This window comes from Oncorhynchus nerka, linkage group LG4 (genome assembly GCF_034236695.1).
Source record: "Oncorhynchus nerka isolate Pitt River linkage group LG4, Oner_Uvic_2.0, whole genome shotgun sequence".
NCBI classification, from domain to species: Eukaryota; Metazoa; Chordata; class Actinopteri; order Salmoniformes; family Salmonidae; genus Oncorhynchus; species Oncorhynchus nerka.
In genome coordinates this window covers 50,613,347-50,633,525 of record NC_088399.1, presented here as the reverse complement: position 1 = coordinate 50,633,525, position 20,179 = coordinate 50,613,347, and the positions used below count along the sequence as shown (strand labels likewise).

General features: G+C 43.8%; 1 protein-coding gene across 2 annotated transcripts in view; it reads right to left on the bottom strand.

Annotated features, from left to right (window-relative positions):
* LOC115127174 (integrin alpha-1-like) overlaps positions 1 to 20,179 on the bottom strand; it is a 64,929-nt gene that overhangs the window by 9,466 nt on the left and 35,284 nt on the right. The window contains exons 3-17 of one of the 2 annotated variants that reach the window (XM_029656823.2): positions 16,256 to 16,368; positions 14,844 to 14,932; positions 14,065 to 14,179; positions 12,799 to 12,926; positions 11,800 to 11,948; positions 11,501 to 11,651; positions 10,839 to 11,013; positions 9,762 to 9,835; positions 7,061 to 7,205; positions 5,842 to 5,984; positions 5,221 to 5,364; positions 4,686 to 4,943; positions 4,264 to 4,394; positions 2,976 to 3,151; positions 2,579 to 2,724 (exon numbers count right to left, since the gene is read on the bottom strand). In XM_029656823.2, the coding sequence (XP_029512683.1) occupies positions 2,579 to 2,724; positions 2,976 to 3,151; positions 4,264 to 4,394; positions 4,686 to 4,943; positions 5,221 to 5,364; positions 5,842 to 5,984; positions 7,061 to 7,205; positions 9,762 to 9,835; positions 10,839 to 11,013; positions 11,501 to 11,651; positions 11,800 to 11,948; positions 12,799 to 12,926; positions 14,065 to 14,179; positions 14,844 to 14,932; positions 16,256 to 16,368 (2,137 nt within the window). Of the gene's footprint in view, positions 1 to 2,578; positions 2,725 to 2,975; positions 3,152 to 4,263; positions 4,395 to 4,685; positions 4,947 to 5,220; positions 5,365 to 5,841; positions 5,985 to 7,060; positions 7,206 to 9,761; positions 9,836 to 10,838; positions 11,014 to 11,500; positions 11,652 to 11,799; positions 11,949 to 12,798; positions 12,927 to 14,064; positions 14,180 to 14,843; positions 14,933 to 16,255; positions 16,369 to 20,179 lie in introns of both variants that reach the window. The other variant, XM_065017637.1, reaches the window with a different exon arrangement.

Genomic DNA, 20,179 nt, shown 5'->3' with positions numbered 1-20,179 from the left:
ATGCACCATTTATTTTAGAGCGGGGCGTGATGTAGGTGAGGAGGGAGGGGTGGTGGTTGGACAATCAGGGATCATTTGGCATTTTTCTAACATCTGAAACATCTTTACCTGTAAGCTAGAGACATAATCGTTATGCTTCATTCTATGTAAAATATATATATATATGTATATAAATAAAAATGTCTATTTCTCTGCATAGGTTATCTAAGTATACCTCTTTATACCTGTTCAACTGTTATTTTAATGATCATTTCTAAAGTTTAGCAACATTTCCAGCAGGCATGTCAGCTAAAATAGTTAGACAAGCTAATCTAACTTGAGCGATAGCCTGAAATGGCTTGGTGGCTAGTTATGAGGTTGGGAGATTGGGAACCTATCTATCTGGCTAGCAGAGAAACAACTCAATTACAGAGAAACAACTAAATATTTTTTTGGTTTATGTATTCATCAAGAAGGAAACAAGAGGCTACGTAGCTTGATCAAATTAATTTACAAACGTACCTCCTGCCCTTCACCGGCTGCTAAAAATCGAATCGAACGTGGTGTGTGTGTCACTCCACACTCTCTCTCCTCCTCCACTGAAGATACTGTATGCACTAGAGCAGGGATGGGCAACTTTGATGGGGGTGGGGGCCACCAAAAACCTGAACTCATCATGATGGGCCGCAGTAGACTAGCAGGTCTGTGTACCCACATCCATACCCACATATACAGTCAGAGCTGGCCCTAGCCTTTTGGGTGGCCCTAAGTGAAATGTTGTTAGGGGGACCCCCCCAACAACTTGCATTCAAAACATTTTAGCGACTCTCTCTCTCTCTCTACCTCTCTACCTCTCTACCTCTCCACCTCTCTCTCTCTCTCCACCTCTCTCTCTCTCTCTCTCCACCTCTCTCTCTCTCTCTCTCCACCTCTCTCTCTCTACCTCTCTCTCTCTACCTCTCTCTCTCTACCTCTCTCTCTCCACCTCTCTCTCTACCTCTCTCTCTCCACCTCTCTCTCTCCACCTCTCTCTCTCTCTCTGAGGTCCTGTGGGTAGTTTAATAGTCATCGTCGGGGCATTCTCTTCACCTTGCTTTGATCAGTAAAGCGCTGGTTCTGGTTCCCATTACAGTCAAGGTCTTCTGTCATTTAAAAGCTCTCTTCTTTTCATCTGGCCTCCTCACTAAAACCGTATAATGTACAACTATCTGATACAAAACAACCAATAGCACAATTAACAATCAATGTAAAGTGAATCTATTTTTAGGCCACTTTTAAGCTGAAATGTTTGTATTTACAGTAATGGGCCTTTTGTAAAAGTGGTTGTTTTCCCTTTTCCCTTTGATCAAGGGAGGGAGATATTTCTCCACTTTCATGTTAAGAGCGTTCCTACCCAACCTGGACTCAGGGATAGACGTAACACAGTAAATGTAAACTGTCTCCCACCATTTCGTATAATATGTTACGAATTACAATTTGTATGATATGTTACGAATTGCAATTCGTACAATAAGTTATGAATTTGCAAAACGTATGATATGTTCCAAATTCCACTTTGTTGTGGTTAACGTTAGTTTGGTGGCTAACATTAGCTAGGCTATAGATTAGGGTTAGGAGTTAAGGTTAGGGATTAGGGTTAGGGGTTAGGGAAAGGATTAGCTAACATGCTAAGTAGTTGCAAAGTAGATAAAAGTAGTAAGTATTTGCAAAGTTGCTAACTAGCTAAAATACTAAAGTTGTCTGTGATGTGACTCGAACACGCAACCTTTGGGTTACTAGACTTTTACATTACACGCCCACACATCCATCCTCCCCGACCAACTTCCTTCCTTTCATTTTTGACTTAAGCAACCTTCCTTCTTATGCAATCAAAAGGTTCCAAAAGGGTTCTTCGGCTTTCCCCAAAAGAAACCCCTTCGAAAAACAATTTTTGGTTGCAGGTTCTACCTGGAACCAAAAAGGGTTCTCCTATGGGGACAGCCGAAGAACCCTTTTGGAACCTTTTTTTCTAAGAGTGTAACATAGGCGAATCACAGATTTACGTTCAATATGTTACGTCTTTGAGGCCAGGCTGTCCTACATTGAATAAATACCAGAGCAACTAGGCTCCATACTATACATCCATCCACTACATCCACTAGCCAGTCTCTTGAGGAGGTCTACTGAGATACTAATGGCCCACTGAGATACTAATGGTCCTTTAGGCTGGGCCCAAATCTGTTTGTGCTGTTTTGCCCAAATGCAATGGTCATTATCATGCCAAACATATGATAGTTGATACGAGTTGGCTATAAAGCATAAAAAGTTCTGGAACCAGGCTGATTACGGTAAGGCACTTTTCTTTCACTGCGCTTTATCTGACGCCATCAGAATTACAAACTGAAGCCCATTTCCCCTCTCTAGTTCAAAATCTGCAGCCAGTAACCCATTTAGCAATGTTCTACTAAACTATGTAAGAAAAGGTGTTTTTCTATGGGGCTGTTATCTTTCTCTGTTATCTTTCTCTGTTGTCTTTCTCTCTCCATCTCCCCCCAGACTCCCTTCTGCATCTCTCTCTCTCTCCATGTGGACCAGGCTGGGTGAGGAAGGATTTACTTGCCTTCATGGCAAATAAATGCTCCACACACAGATTGTCTATGATCTTGGCGGTGGCCTGGGCCTTCCTCTCACTTTTCTCGTCTATGTTGACAAACGCAGCCCTCGACTTCGCCCTCAGAGAGTCCAGCGTCAGGCTGTACTTAATGGCTGAAACACAACAAACACCAGTCATGATTAGGGTTGCAAAACTCCAGCAACTTTCCCAAAATGCCTAGTTTTTCTATAAATCCTGGTTAGGGTTAGCTACAGCAACCTCAAAATGAAAGCTTGCTATTTTACTCCTTTTTACTGTTCTTATCGAGAGTCCGCTTTAATTCGCTGCATATTATTGAAGGAGGTTTACACTGTGAACATGTAAACATACTGTATGAAAGGAAAGGGGTTGATCAGACTCTCACCTGTGCCCGAGTTAGTGTCGTCCTTCTCAGACTTGACGCTGTAGCTAAAGCAGACCCTGGTCTTCACACACGCAGTTTCCCTCCCGCCCAACATGCAGCCTTTAGAGGGCTGCTGTAGGTTGATCTTGCTCGGGTCAAAGGTCATGTTGGCATAAAGCTCAGCAACATCCTTGGACCTGGATGACAAACACCAGATTTATGCAGCGTTCAAAAACAACTGGGAACTTGGGAAACATAATGACGTCAGTGATCTTCAGGTCGGAAAGTCAGAGCTCTAGAAAGAGGCCCGAGTTCCCGACTTGGAATTCCGAGTTGGATGACCGGTCAAATCGATTTATCCCAGTCGGTGCACATTTTTCTCATAGTTCCCAGTGGTTTTAAACGCACTAAAGTTGGAGATTTCCCAGTTCCCAGTTGTTTTGAACACGGCATTAGCACATGGAACTGGCACATTCAAGTTGCAAAAGTGAATGACCTGTGAATTAAACTTAATTAATACACGTTTCCAAAAAAAGTAACCCCCAAATAGAACATATGAAGCACATTATTCATGTCTTCCATGAAAAGAGGTTTGCGACCGCGCTCTAAACCACATCGCGGGCCCATGGCAACTCTACAAAGGAATCCATTATGACGGAGGTCACTGGTTTCCGTGGCGTAACCGAGTTCTACAGCTGCAGTATCAAACTGTTAGCGCCACAGTTAGCGTCCACTGCCATGGACGCTCTGGAATTAGGGAGTGACTCTCCAACAGTCTACAGCCCCGCTCTGTTAAGCAGAGGTCCAAGAGCCCAGGAGGAAGAGCTGCCAAATCATGTTTTAAAATCTTTGCCTGCTGGGATTTGGAGTTTTTCACACAGCCCTGGTCAACCCCGGTCAGCTAGGCTCGTAACAGCAGAAACTGAGTGGGTGTGAGGGATCCCTGGATGGGGGCCCTGTGGTGTGTAGAGAGCTCAACTCTGTTATATGAGATGGGAGGAAAGGAGTGAAGAGGGTTCAGCTCCATGAACTCTATGAGGAGAGGAGGGCCAGGGGGTTTGAACATAGAGAGGAGGGGGTTGTTGGTTCAAATCCCGAGAGGGACACAGCTGTGTAAACCAGAGTGACAGTCTTTGATAGATGAGCTAAAGATATAATAATACAGTTGTTTGAGATATGAGGTTACTGCTATTACAAATAGTTCAGGTTGAGTGCTAGAGTGAGTGTGTGTGAGTGTGTGTGTTCCTGCTTACATGCGTGGCATGAATTTTATGTTTTGACTCTAAACGCAGAGGTACTGAACACTCACCAGAACAGAGAAGCGCCTCCCAGACCTCCGATGGTAACGTCTATGATTCCATCTCCGTTCAGGTCCATGACTCCATGGATTGACTGGCCAAAGAACTTGGTCTTCACCCCGTCTCCAGGACCTGGGATACGCTGAAACCACACCAGCACACACACATTCAGAGGTCGAACAGGAATACTTCTACGGTATCTACTGTAACTGCATATCTACTGCAGAGTGTCCATCCACAAACCCCTATCCCACACATTGATTACAGATGAGGACCAGTGGTGGCTGGTGGAGGGAGAAATCTGAGGATATGGTTCACATGTGTTCCATTCATTCCATTCCTGCCATTAGAATGTGCCCGGCCTTTGACTTCTGGTGACACCAGACTCCACAGACGGGGAACAGCCTGACCACCTGGCCTTTTCTTTCTTCACCTGGACGTATTTCTCCTTGATCGTCTTCTTGGCTCCGTGGTAGATGTAGACGGCTCCTCTGTGGTCATTCTCGAACGGTGCCCCGATGGCCACGTCCCGGTTCCCGTCCAGGTCCAGGTCGCTGACCTCGGCGATGGCGGTGCCGAAACGGGCGCCACACGGGTCATTCTTGCGAACGTTGGTGCAGCCATGGGAGTGGGCCGAGGTACAACACGTCTGGTTGTCCGGCTTCAGCGTGGCCTGGTGCTCAAACATGCCCTTCTGGTGGTGTAGGGTGATGGAGAGAGAGAGAGAGAGAGAGAGAAAGAAAGAAGGAAGCAAAGGGGGGAGACAAATGTTTGAGCATCAAGACCCTTGTTCTAATCCAATGCCATCTTTTTTTCTAATGAGACTTTGTATTGTATCAGACAAACATCCCCGAGGTCTGATCTCCAACTAGATAGTTACATTCACTTATTAACCTTCACGGAAATGCATTTTTCATTGAACTTAATTTACGATGACAGGTCAAAGACACACACAGTGCACCACACACCTCATTGAGTTTGAAGACGTACACCTGTCCCTGTTCCTCCCTCTCTGGGCCCATGTACATAGGAGCTCCCACCAGCAGGATGTCTGTGTACGAGTCCTGGTCAACATCCACCGTCTGGAGAACGCTGCCAAAGTAGGAGCCAATCTACAAGGAGACAGACAGGATCCATAGAACGGGCGTGGAACTTCTAAATCCTGGATTATATAGTCCATGGGTCAAACTACATTATAACCACTCAAACGTAAGTCCAAATACATGCTTTAATATAAACCTTTACTTAGCCTCTTCTCAATTCCATGCTCAAAATGAAGTAGAAATACTGCGTGATCTAATGCCTCGACATAAGTGAACTCTTGTGAATTCCAGAGTACATTATTTTCCGCTCACTTTGCAGTATCTCATTTCTATCTAATGCATACCAAAGATGTCCTAAAACTATTTCTTGTTGCGTTGGTAAAAAAAAAAGAAAGTATAGTCTCTTCCCACACCCGCTGTGTCTAACCACATGAACCCATGCGTTTGACAAAGCAACTACAGTAATTAACGTAAAGATGCTGCTTGTAAACGCATCGTGATGACGGTGGTGGAAGATTGATGACGGATGGTTTGAGGATTGGTCACCTGCTCTCCTTTCAGCACTTGTGTGACTGTGATGTGTTGCCCATCCAGTTTGTACACGATGACTCTGCCTGTGTGGTTGTGCCGCGGTGCCCCCGTGATATATAATACACCATTAGGGGTTGATGCCGACTGCACATCATAACCTGCATGGTGGGCAGATACACACACACACACACACACACACGCACACACACACGCACGCACACGCACGCACACGCACGCACACACACAGTTCAGGACCACAGCATAAGGACACAGAGTCTCTATTAGAGGGTTATTTGAGTACATTGGTCTCCTGGCATTAGTTTAGTTTAGTCTCATTGTTAAGAGGAAGCAGTAAAACACCAGAGAACAGAGAGGAGTGTGTGTGTGCGCGCGTGCCTGCATGAGTGTGTGTGTGTGGTTCGTTTTTCTGAAGAACACTATACCACAGACAGTTGATATGTCAGACACACTCAGTGTTTGTGTTCGCCCGGTCTGAGACGAACAGCCACCCAGATTGTTCTCCGTGACACCTTTTTTAAATAACATTATTCTTTAATCCCACACAGCGTCTTCCCTACAGCCCGTAAAAGGTAGTAAGAGATGTAGGCTACTGTAAGCCCCGCGGGTCTGTTATTTCAGTTGGAGTATAAGCATATCTGCGTCCCAAATGGCACCCAATTCCCTACATAGTGCACTACTCTTAACTAGAGCCCTACGGGCCCTGGTCAAAAAAGAAGTGCAGTATAGAGGGAATAGGGAACCAGTTGGGACGTAGACAATGTTTCTGTCTACTGTAGAGTAATGGGGCTGGTAGTCCACCATGCTACCCTGGGCTGTTTATACAGGAGCTGGAAGGCACTAAGGACTTAGCCTACTGTCCAGTTTCCAAAGTGTCAGTACAGGTTGTTATTGTAGAGGTTGTCATTGTACCGTAATCTAAATAAGAAGCTGTTCTTCTTAACTGTCTTCAATTCAAATATATATATATATTTTTTTCCCTTGAGGGAATGCCATGCGTGGAGTGGCTCATATAAAACAGTAGGTCTAGACTTACACATAGATAACTACAGCAACAGAGGACAGGGCAGGAATTCAACGTCATAAAACAACCATGTATGGTTGGTTTAAAAAGGTAAATAAATACAGTGTCATCCATGTGGGTGGTTTGTCTGGTCGGGTCTGGACTTTACCCACGTACCCCACCAGGCTGTGTGTGTGTGTCGTTTGTACTTACCCACATATCCCGCCAGGCTCTCCTTCCTCTCGTCCAGGGGGTCATGGAAGTCTGCGTTTAGAGGAACCATGGTACCCTGGTCTGTGTGCATCACTACTGTCCCGTTCCACTCATACGCTCCCACTGCTCCCAGCATCACACCCTCCTATGAATGAATGAATGAACGAACGAATGAATGAATGAATGAATTTATTTAACAACTATAAAATACATTTCCCTCAGCCATGTGAGTACAACAATATGTACAGTATCTGTCTTCTCAATCATTCTGTTTTTCCAAACCTACACACCTGTGACAGACATAATTTTGTATTAAGGACTATAATAACGTGTATTTACAAAGCCCTTTTTTACATCAGCAGATGTCACAAAGAGCTCATAGAGAAACCCAGCCTAAAACCCCAAACAGCAAGAAATGCTGATGTAGAAGCACGGTGGCTAGGGGAAAACTCCCTAGAAAGGCAGGAACCTAGGAAGAAACCTAGAGAGGAACCAGGCTCTGAGGGATGGCCAGTCCTCTTCTGGCTGTGCCAAGTAGAGATTATAAGAGTACGTGGCCATTAAGGCCAGATGGTTCTTCAAGATGTTCAAACGTTCACTGACAAACAGCAGGGTCAAATAAGAATCACAGTGGTTGTAGAGGGTGCAACGGGTCAGCACCTCAGGAGTAAATGTCAGTTGGCTTTTCATAGCCGAGCATTCAGAGGTCGAGACAGCAGGTGCGGTAGAGAGGGAGGGAGAGAGAGAGAGGGCCGAAAAAAAGCAGGTCCGGACAAGAGCACATTGTTCCTAATACAACAATGCACACATAAAAAAATTAAAGAGTCAGATGAGACAACAGCTCATAGAAATACTAGAAAGCTAATCTGCTGTCTTTGTAATGTCGTCTTCTGTGACAGCATGGGCAGTGACATTAAGGGCCTCCATCCAACTCTTTGGGACAATTATGCTACAGCACAGGAAACAGGAAGAGACCCCCCCAGGAAGTGGAAATGCTCATTTGAGTGAAGGCTGAACAGACCAGTGACCACAGTGAGAAAGACCACTGTCACAATGCAGGCAAGTCAACTAAGAACAGATTCATATTCGCAACGACGATATCAAGTCTGAATGCAATACAGTGTCAAGTAGCCATTTCTCCCACAGAACCCCGTTTCATGAATACAGGAAGACAGGACAGGGTAAAGTATTTCACAAGATGGAACTGGGTCGTTCCACGAAATAAGTGCCTTTTGGGTCCATTTGTTTTAATATGGTGAAACTATTCCTTAAAAAAAATGTTTTTCAAAAGAAACAGTGAACATCTAATAGTCAATTCAGTAAAAGCAGGTGAGCTGGTGTTTTGTGGTGGAAAACTGAGCGGGTTGAAAAGAACATGTCAACCCTGTTGCCCATAGATAAACAGGCTACGAATGTTTTAACGATTACGTTTTTTGTTGTTGTGAAGCTTGCATTCAATTGTCACCCTCTGTTGCCCACAAAACGCTTCCATTAGCACTGTCACAATAGGATTTTTGGCTGATTTAAGAACAAATTGTCAACCATTTTACAGTCAACCTTGTTACTTTATTTGGCAGTTAACATGCACTTACTATAGTCATTTTTATTTTATTTTACCTTTTGAGATGGGAAAACATGCTTTTTATTAAGTTGAACATGTGTTCTTTATGACAGAATGAAAAAATGAGGTGAAACCAAAAGGTAGAAGGTAGAACCCTTTTGGTTCCAGGTAGAACCCTTTCCACCAAAAAGGGTTCTCCTATGGGGAGAACCGAATAACCCGTTTGGAACCCTTTTTTTGTAAGAGTGTAGTGCATGTTCACTCCAACTCATCGACAGAGGGGAAATGCCTGATGAATAAGGTTTGGGAGAAGAAAAAAAAGTGTTTTGTTTGTTCAAAGTGAACATCCTCTCACGGAAAAGGCATCTCTTGTTAGTTCTCCTCTCCCCCACAGCACAGATATCTCTGGGCTGAGAGAGGAGAGGAAAGAGAGGACAGAGGGTCCCTCTTTAGTTGGATCATGGTGAACCAGCACAGGGATAGACAAGACGGTGAATGAAAGATCTCACTGGCCACACACACCGGTCGAATCAATATCGTTTCCCACATCATTTCCATGAAATTCATTTAAATGGAATAACGTTGGACTAATGTGGAATAGACGTTGAAGTGATGTCTGTGCCAAGTGAATAACGCAACACCCACCGTCGTTCTGTACTGTATCTGACTGGGGCTGATCAGCTTGCAGTCACAGATTCACAAACGTGATATCCTATAAACCGATCCCCGTGGCAATATGCTGCACCCTTTAGCCCAGTGGGCTAGGACAGTGGGAGTACACTATTAAAAGAGAGTATTTTGAAACATAAAACATTTGATAGATTTATGCAATTAGTTGCCCTTGGGTGTTGGGAAAGCCTAGTTGCAACTGTTTCTTTTAACAGTATAGGATAGTGGAAAGCAGGGGTAGAAGGAGTTAGTTGGAAAGGGGAAATGAAAGCAGGGGTGTATTTATTACAAAAACCGTTTCAGAACCAAACAGAAGCAAGCAGAGCAAAACAAGAGTCTCTATTGGACAAATGTATCTAGGTCCCTCCTCCCTTCAGTTTGACTCCGTTTAAGAAATGTTTTGCAACAGAATCGGCGTAATGAATACGTCCCAGGAGTAGAAGGAAACAACAGTAGGCAATGTGGACTCACCTTAGAGGTGTGGGCACTAAATCCTGCCTGGGACATCTCCATCTCAAACGATGAGGTGTAGTTACCTGACGTTGCTGTGGAAAACACATTCACATTGATCCATTACTATACGATCACATTACTATACGATCACATTACGATACGATCACATTACTATACGCTCACATTACGATACGATCACTCTCACTGATCCATTACTATACGATCACATTACGATACGATCACATTACTATACGATCACATTACGATACGATCACTCTCACTGATCCATTACTATACGATCACATTACGATACGATCACTCTCACTGATCCATTACTATACGATCACATTACGATACGATCACTCTCACTGATCCATTACGATACGATCACATTACTATACGATCACATTACGATACGATCACTCTCACTGATCCATTACTATACGCTCACATTACGATACGATCACTCTCACTGAACCATTACTATACGATCACATTACGATACGATCACTCTCACTGATCCATTACTATACGATCACATTACGATACGATCACTCTCACTGATCCATTACTATACGATCACATTACGATACGATCACTCTCACTGATCCATTACTATACGATCACATTACGATACGATCACTCTCACTGATCCATTACTATACGCTCACATTACGATACGATCACTCTCACTGATCCATTACTATACGATCACATTACGATACGATCACTCTCACTGATCCATTACTATACGATCACATTACGATACGATCACTCTCACTGATCCATTACTATACGCTCACATTACGATACGATCACTCTCACTGATCCATTTTCATTGGAACTGTCTGCGGACTGTTTTTAATTGTCGTTATTGTTTCTAAATTGTACGACTGTGTGGCTGTTTGGATGATAACTCACTTCCCCCTTGGGGATGAATAAAACACAATCTCATCTCTCTTTATTTCACTACGTAGAGAAGAACTCGAGCACAGCTCCGGAGAAGAACCCGCCCTTGGCCACCGTTGTCCCTGAGATCAAAGTAGCACAAAGCATGTCGTCGCGATTTAACTAGAAGAATGTAGCTCAGCCTACCTTCCAAGGCAAAGATCCTGCTTCCCAGAGCGTCTACGATGGTGAGCAAGGCAAACTCGTCGGACACATTGAAGAAGTGATCTCCCACAGGATCGCTGGAGATGTTCTTGATCTCCTCAATGAACTTTTTCACTTCAGTGATGCTTCTGTTGTTCCTGTTGTAATCACCAAGCACCTGAAGGGAAACAAATAGTGTCGTTTTTTAGTTTGATTTATTTAACGAACCGTTATTTATACAGGCAAGTCAACTAAGAACAGATTCGTATTCGCAACGACGATATCAAGTCTGAAAAACAGTCCTCTATATACAGAATGTGGTCCATGTAGGGAACAGGATTTGAACCCATAACTCTTGGCCTGCCTGGGCTGGAAGATTCCCAGTTGCAGACTCCTAGTTGGAGGATTCCCATACTGTTTATTCTCTCCTGATTCATAGAAGCCTCTTACCAGGATTTCTGGAAAATCTGAGAATTCTTGGGGATTTTGCAACCCTCATACCAAACCATCTAAACTACGTGAGAAACGGTGTGTTTATTTGAGGTCTGTTAGGGCTGTGACTGTGATCTTGTCCTGACTAAAAGGTATGTTACAGCTTTTACTGTGGTGAGGCTATTTGAGGTATTAATATTGAGGTATCATGGTTTTGATGGTCTTATACTCACTGCAATACCGAACCTCTCAATGTCGTCTTTCTCGCATTCTGCGGTGACATTTTTGAGGTTATGAGAGTCATGTGACTCTCCGTCCGTCACGATTATCATGACCTTCTTGACCCCGGGCCGCGCCCCTCGCTCCACGGTGAAGGCCTCTTTCCTGAAAATCATAAATCATTTTTAACTCACTTCACACATTGTACAAGAAATAGACACACTTAACTGAGTGGAACAGTAAATTCAACTGAACTCAATTAAATTAAGTACATTTTTTGTAAATTGAGCAGGACCAGACTCTTGTACTGCACCTTGCCGTGTCGATACCCAGGAAGGTCATGGTCCTGACACCCTGTTGCTGTTCAAGATTCATCACTTTTCCCAGCAGGGATAGAGTGTTATTAAACTGGCTGAGGTTCACATTGTGAATGACTTGCTCTCCATATGACACAATGCCCACCTGGAACAAAAAGGCGGGATTCAGACAGACCGACACTCACTCGAACGTACAAATTCGCCCTCATCTCACTCGCCCTCTTCCCTTTAACCTCCTTTACCCTCATCTCACTCTCTGCCCTTCTCTCCAGTTCCCTCTTTTCTAACTGTCCCATCCCGTGGCACATTCCAACACTTCAACACTCCGAGACTCCAACACTCCGAGACAGTCTGGTAAAGAAGGCTATGTGGTTTGGTCTGGTGAGTCTAGTGTGATGTCATTCTCTTTATATAGCACGCATGGGTACTTATCCAGCTATGGAATATGGGATCTATAAAGGGAGAACTTTGTAGGACAATATTTTCCAGTGCAGCACAGAGGAAAACTGTAATTTCACCATTAAGCTAAACCACTGTGAACCAGCTCCTCTCCAGAGGCAGGGGGTATTCTAAAAAGGACTCCCCATTCACATAAAACCATTTTTATTTTTTATTTTTAAGTAACCTTTATTTAACACATAATGCCCTTGGACTGTTAAACTAATAACAGTATGAGTGATGATTTAACAGTGCTTCTGAGACTGTCATGAATAGATGATCATCGTATATGCATGCATCTCAAAGGCAAGGCAACGAAGTATTATTATTATATTGTGCTGTTACATAATTAAAATACAGCGAATTGCAATTGATTGCTGCTGGCATCTTTCTATTCCGTGTCCCTCCTCTTTTCTCTATCCATCGCTCCCTTCTGTCCCTCTCTCAGTCGTGTCCCAGAGTTGATACTGTGTTCTTAAAGGGTCCTTCGACAGGTACCGTAATCTAAAGTGTTACCCATTTTTCTGCCCCTCTAGTATACAGAAAGGAGAAATCACCTGGGACAGTTTCGGTCCAATTTCGATATTTTTCAGAAACTTGACCAGGAACTCAATGATGCTGTTCCATGGCCATATACTATTGGAGCCGTCAAGCACCATGACAATGTCAAGCTCCTTGGCACACTCTGGAATACAAGAGGGATTCAAATAATGTGGCCGTTATGATCTGTGTAACACAACCGAATATATCACATACTACACGCAATGTGGAATTTAGTTGGGGAAACAGACATGTGTTTTGTACGTCAATGTTTAAACTGTTAAAAAAGCAGTTGCCAACAGTTTATATACAATAAATGCATTAAACAGTTGGTTTGTGCAGTGGAGAGAGGTGAAGAGAGGGAGAACACTACAATTCCCAGAAGCTCTCCCATCTACAGTAGTCCCTCTTGAGTCTTGTAAAAAAAAAAAAAGGCCTCGTTCCAATATCCACACTACCATAGTATACTACTGAGAATGAAGCAGAGGACATGCATTCTATTGGACATGCATTCTAAGTGGTACAGTATGCCAGAATGGATATCGGAACACAGCCACAGACTACACGATAATGTGCTTAGAATGCATGTCTAATACAGTGTCTGAGAGTGAGACTACACAGAGGTGGAAAGCTGTATCTCATCTATAGTGAGGTTTAATAGTCCACACCAGGGTTTCCCCAACTGGTGGCCTTGCGGGGTGATTTTACTTGGCCCCCCAAAGTTTTCTGACCAAATTTTTGTTCTTCTTGTTGGACATAAAATACCATAAAAACACCAGCAAATCAGCTCCAAGTGATTGTACTCCTGGAAATCCGTTCCAAAGTACCCCCTCCCCCCCCTGCATAATAGAGAGACATACTGTAATGTGATCGTATACAAGGTTTGAAATGATTATGTTTTAGTCAAATATTATATCTGTTTGGGCTTCTTGCTGTCAATGTGCAGTGTTAAGACAGCGATGACAAGTCTCTCTCAAAATCTGTCCTAACTTGGGCATGCATGGCAGCAAGAGACTGGAGAGTAGTTTACACTCAGTGGAATGCTCTTATGTACACAAGCGATGTTTCTCTCTGGGCCACGTGGCTCGAGGGGTTTGGTTGGTTAGGGGGTGAAGAGAGGAATGGGGTGGGGGGTGGGGGTGGGGGGGGGGTGTAGAGAGAGAAAGCTCTGCTCTGGTCTGTCTGGGGTAGGATGTAAAAGGAACACCAAGGTGAGGGATCATGCAGCACTGGTCTGACTGTAGTTCTCGGTGTGTGTGTGTGTGTGTTTTGTTGTCCTGTACCTTGCACGGCCGGGGCGATGGAGTTGAGTACCTGGAAGGTTGAGCTGACGTTGGTACATACCCCAGAGATGTACGTCTGCTGACCACACATGTAGCCGTACTGGGGACCACAAGCCTGGACGAAAATAGTACACACACACACGCGTCACGGCGGAATCTGAAATAAGGTCATTAGGACATTCCCCCTGAAACGTCTTGAAGAAGCAGCGCTAACGTTACCTCATCATGAGACCATGAACGCTACACACACATGCTCACTGGGTTAACCTGGACTTGGAGTAACTGACTCTCCGAAGTACAGTTTCTGATCGGCTAGGACTCTCTAGTCAACAGTCCTTATATGAGCAGTGAGGTACAAGCCCAGTGAAGTGGCAGAGGGGGAAAGTTCTGGTCAGATCCGGGCTTTGTAATGTATATCTTATGTCATCATTATAAATACTCAGACCCATTCTTCTAGACAGAGACACAGAGAGAGAGAGAGAGAGAGAGAGAGAGAGAGAGAGAGAGAGAGAGAGAGAGAGAGAGTGTGCCACAGGAGGTTGGTGGCACCTTAATTGGGGAGGACGGGCTTGTGGTAATGGCTGGAGTAAGTGGAATGGCGGCAAATACATCAAACCCATTCCATTCGATCGTTTCCAGCCATTATTATGAGCCGTCCTCCCCTCAGCAGCCTCCACTGGCGTGGGTGTGTGATATATATGTCAGCTCTACATATAGTAACAACCGTACTGCCTCTTGCAGTCCAGGGCTGACATCTAGATTTCCACATGGCCTCTTACCAGAAAGCCTCCTTGAGGGTTGGTAACCAGCGTCGTTCCCATGGTCATGTTATCCTTGACTTCGTGTAAGTTAGGAATGGTTGTGTTTTCTGGGAAAATATGAAATAAATAAATAAAGTCAGTGAAAGAAAGAATGAGTCCTTGAAGAGAAAGAACAGCTGGTCAAATTCCTCTGTCAATTTTCCCATAGGCAGAAAGTCAGACGACCCTTCCAGAACCATGGAACTCTCCGGACCTCACTTTTAACGATGTGCACTACTGAAATGTAGCTATTTTATTTACCTCAGATAATTATGCATAGGCTATGGGCTATTGCTACCGTCTTTACCGGTAAAAGCAGACGCGCTCCTTTTGTTTTCCAGCATAAATACTGCAGCGTAGTTAGCAGCGTGTGCTGAATTTGTCCTGTGTGGTTGTAAGATAATGGCTCTAGCTACACCGGGGTTGTGGGTTCAATTCCGACTGGGGGTCACAAATACTCAAATGTATGTGAATACACTGTTGTAAGTCTCTTTGGCTAAAAAGGGTCTGCTAAATGGCATTCCATGTATAATTCAAATGTGCTCTCTGTCTAGAAGCATTTTTCAAAGACGTCTTATGGGGAATCATGCAGGCTAATCTCATAATGTCCTCTCTCTGTACTCATAATTCACGTCACGTCCAGTGACCGCAGAACAACGCACGGCCCTGTCAAGCTGTAGCATAATGCAGTCATTGTCAGGCTCACACTGTATATGACCAGATTGTATGGTGGACAAATATTCTTATAATTTTACCGGATAACATTACAAAAGATAAACTGTATATTAAAAAAAAATACATAAACAATAGGTATACACATCCAAATACTTAACAAAACAACAGATAATGTCAACTAAATGTGTTGCAGAATTTGAATACATCCCCAAAATGAATTGATTTTTGTTCCACTAAATTGATTTAGTAATCCTAATTCATCTCAACCCTGCCTTTTGGGAGTGAGTCAGTATCAAGGTTGGGGGTGAATTCCATTTCAATTCAGTCAATTCGGGTTCACTTCCTTAAATCGACTTCATTGAAATGGAATTGACCCCCAACCCTGTTCAGTATCGAGCCATCAGAAGCCCCGAGGGATGGTGAACGACGCGCATGCAGCAGAGCGGGTTTATCTGATTAGCATGATATAATTATGAGTGAATGAGATGAGACATTCAAATCCTGTTTATGTGGTGTCTTCCTGTGCTGCTGCTTTGGCTCACGTCCTGTCCAGCACACAAGGCAAGGAGTCCCAGACCAGCACACTGGACGATGCGAGGCTGTGTGTTTGGTTGCTAAAACCTCAACTCAGACGCAGCTACTAGAGGGAGTATCAATAGCAATCCCATGCAACCCACATATGCAAACACATACACACACTGTAAACGAGGGCTCACCAGGCAGCTCCAGTTTGATACATTTAGGGTTTGGTCCTCGATCCACAGGGCATTTGTAGACATCTCCAGTCCGTTTGGCTGGCTGGCCGGCCAAGGGAGAACCGATAAGTACCCTTTAAAGACAGAAACAGGGGAAGAGGTTAGTATTCCATACCCACCCAGCATAAACATAAAAGCAACAACTAGAGTTCCTCTCAACGACCTAGCGTTGGGTTTTGTGTTTTCCCACGAAAAAAGGCCATTTAAATGTATTACAAAAATGATCTAAAATGCTTGTGGTGCAGTGGAAAGTACACAATTTAGCACTTTACCCCTACTATGTTTACTCGTCATAACATTGTTTATGTATTTCTGAGCGAGTAACTCATGCTTTTACATCGGAGTACAGCTTGTTAGCTGGGCTCTGTTGTTGTGAGTGTAATCTTTGTGGTCCAGTGCTGGTTCTCTCTCACCTGAAATCTTGTGGGCACGATATAATGCTAAGCTGAGCTAGTTATCTGCTAGAACGTAAACAGTTTGCCTAATTAACATTCCACTCTCCTAATGACCGCTGATCAACTAAAGAGGGTGCCCCCAGCGGGAACACAATCAGTCATCATCTCAAAGCTCACAGCTAAGTGACACACTGCACAGAGAACAGACATCTGTGCCTGATCCACACTGGGCCTGGCTCACTTTCAGCGACAGCACTCACTCTAAATGAGAGCCTTCAATTGGGGCCGTGCCATCTGTGATTGATAACTCACCTCACATCTACAGTAACCCAGGTTAAGTGACACAGGCATCGAGACACAATCTCTCTCTCCCTTTGTCTCCAATGGAGATTTCTGTGAATTACCAACCCAAATAAAGGCTCTGTTCCAATATCCACACATACATACTACTAGCATACTTTTCTTAGAATGAAGCTATGATATAGCCATGCATTCTAAGGTATGCTAGTATGTATAATGGAAGGATCATATCTTCATCAATCGTATACATAGGTATCTGGTTAATATAATTTAACTGGAACTATCAGGTCTTTCTTTACATTATCACTGTGTGAAATTGACAGTGTGAAAATTCCTTAAAGTGGTACGCCAGTATGGATATCGGAACATATAGCCCTCATCACTCGTTACACAATGGTATCTGTGTATAAGTGAGAGTAACTGGGCCTATAGGAGCCTTATCTACACGAGAAAGCTGTGGGATCATTCATCGTTCCTCATCACAGTTGCTCCTGCTGATTGGGAAGGACTAAATCACTGTAACTGATCCCATATGAGCTTAACAAGCCCATTCCAGCTGAATGTATGGGGATAGTGAGCTAGTTAGTTAGGGGCCAGGGTCACACTGTAAGGGACTCCAGTAGAGAACTATACAGACCGGCTGTCTCTGAGGTGGACTGTTCATTTCTCTAAATGAGGCAGAAGTAGTTTACTAGCATGTAACAAAAAGGGGAATAGTGAGCTAGTTATTTAGGGGCCGGGATCACAAGGTATGAGCCTCTAGTGGCGTAGTGTAGGGACCGGCTGTCTCTCTGTCTGTGGGGGACTGTACCTTTCTCTAAAGGGAGGCAGACTGAGTTAACTAGCATGTAAAAATGTGCTCCTTCACCAATTAAGAGAGGGCCCACAGACGCGTGGTTTCACGGTGCCTTTACTGGCAGACTGGATGCATACTCTGGTGGGTTGTTTCCACTTAACAGGCGGAGGGGGGGGGCTCTGTCTTTATGAGACAGACGGTGTTAAGCTGCAGGCCTAACTGATACACATGGAGGACTCTTTATTTGAGCCAGTGTCTTGACCACAGGACTACACTCTTAGAAAAAAAAGGTGCCAAGTAGAACCATACAGGGTTCTTCAGTTTGTCCCCATTGGGGAACCCTTTTTGGTGCTGGGTAGAACCCTTTGCAGAGGGTTCGACATAGAACCATCTATGTAGGGATCTTCAAAGAAAAGCCTGTATATGGTTTTACCTAGAACCCTCTATGAAGGGTTTTGCCGAGAACCAGTTTAACATCTAAAGTTTCTTCCAAGAACCGTCTATGAAGGGTCCTACCAAGAACCCTTTTATCTTTGGAGGGTTCTTCCTAGAAACCTCTATGAATGGTTCCACCAGCCTTACTAGTCTAATTATTATTATTATTATTATTACATTATTCTTTTCAATTATGTTCTGATTGAATCTCTTCAGTTTTTGTTGGAAAGGAATATATTGAACAAAAATATAAACGCAATATGCAACAATTTCAAATATTGTACTGAGTTACAGTTCGTGTAAGGAAATCAGTCAATTGAAATGAATTAATTAAGCCCTAATCTATGGATTTCACATGACTGGGCAGGGGTGCAGCTTTGGGTGGGCATAGGCCCACCCAGACTGGCCCACCCACTGGGGAGCAAGGCCCAGTCAATTAGAATTAGGTTTTAATACATACAGGAATACTCTTCAGTTTAATCAGCTATCCGGTGAAGAAGCCAGATGTGGAGGTCCTGAGCTGGCATGGTTACACATGGTCGTACTGCCAAGTTCTCTAAAACGACATTGGAGGCGGCTTATGATAGAGAAATGAACTTTAAATTCTCTGGCAACAGCTCTGGTGGACATTCCTGCAGTCAGCATGCCAATTGCACGCACCCGCAAAACTTGTGTGACAAAACTGCACATTTTAGAGTGGCCTTTTATTGTCTGCAGCACAAGGTGCACCTGTGTAGTGATCATGCTGTTTAATCAGCTTCTTGATATGCCACACCTGTGAGGTCGATGGATTATCTTGCCAATTGAGAAATGCTCATTAACAGGGATGTAAACAAATTTGTACAAAAACATTTGAGAGAAATAAGCTTTTTGTGTGTATGGAACATTTCTGGGAAATTGTATTTCAGCTCATGAAATCATGCGACCAACACTTTACATGTTGCGTTTATATTTTTGTTTAGTATAGCTAGCTAAATCAGCCATTAGCCACGCCATCAGAAGCTAGATAGAAGGCCTCCGGCATTCCACTGTATTAGGGCAGAACTTTGGAGTGGCAGTGGAATCAACCAATCACTTTGTGTCAAGTATGGGTAGATGCAGCCCAATATGGCGACAGGAGTATGAGCGGGTTTGTCCGAAGGAGTGGGTGTATGGAAAGAAAATCAGCTAATTGAGCAGATTTGTTGCCGCTCAAGAACGTTTTGAGTGGCTGATTGGGCTGCACGACGAGTCGATAACCCGGCGACCAGTGCACCGGTCTGCCTGCCGAATTGAAGTGCTTTCTACTGAGTATCACGGTAGTAGTAGTTGTACATTTCTATTGGGAAATGCTTAGACTAATGGTTGTGTTTTTGTAGGCTACCATAGGTTGTGTAAGCAATGTGGTTATAGTTGTTGGTAGCATTATCCGTGTTGGTGCCTATGTCTCCCCTTATTAATAGTGAGCGTGCAACTTTCAAACAACCACCCCCACTCTTCCCTACCAGCGAACCAAGGAAATTATGACGAGCGCGACAAGGGTTTAGGATTTTTTTCAACGAAAGTAAAGAACAGTAATGTTACGAGTAATGTTGCTCTTCGCAGGTTAATAGGCGATAAGATATTCATGTTTCGCGAAAGGAGCGTACATACGGTATTTGGCCTGGCGAAGTGGTTTTATATGGTGATTGAATGGAAGCTGTTTAAGCTGTATGATTTACTCTGCTGGTCTCGAGGAGAAATGACGAGTACAAATTGTCCGAGACCGAATCAAGGTCGAGTAAAAATGTATCCGACACTCGAGACCCAAGTATTATATGGTTCTATGCAGAACCCTTCTTGACTTCCAAAGAATATTCAAAAGAACCCTTCCTTCCAAAAACGGTTCTTGTGTAAAGGGTTCTAGATAAAACCATGTGCCTTACATAACTTTTTTTTTGTTGTGATTTTGGTAAAGATGTTTGAAAATAGTAGAAACAG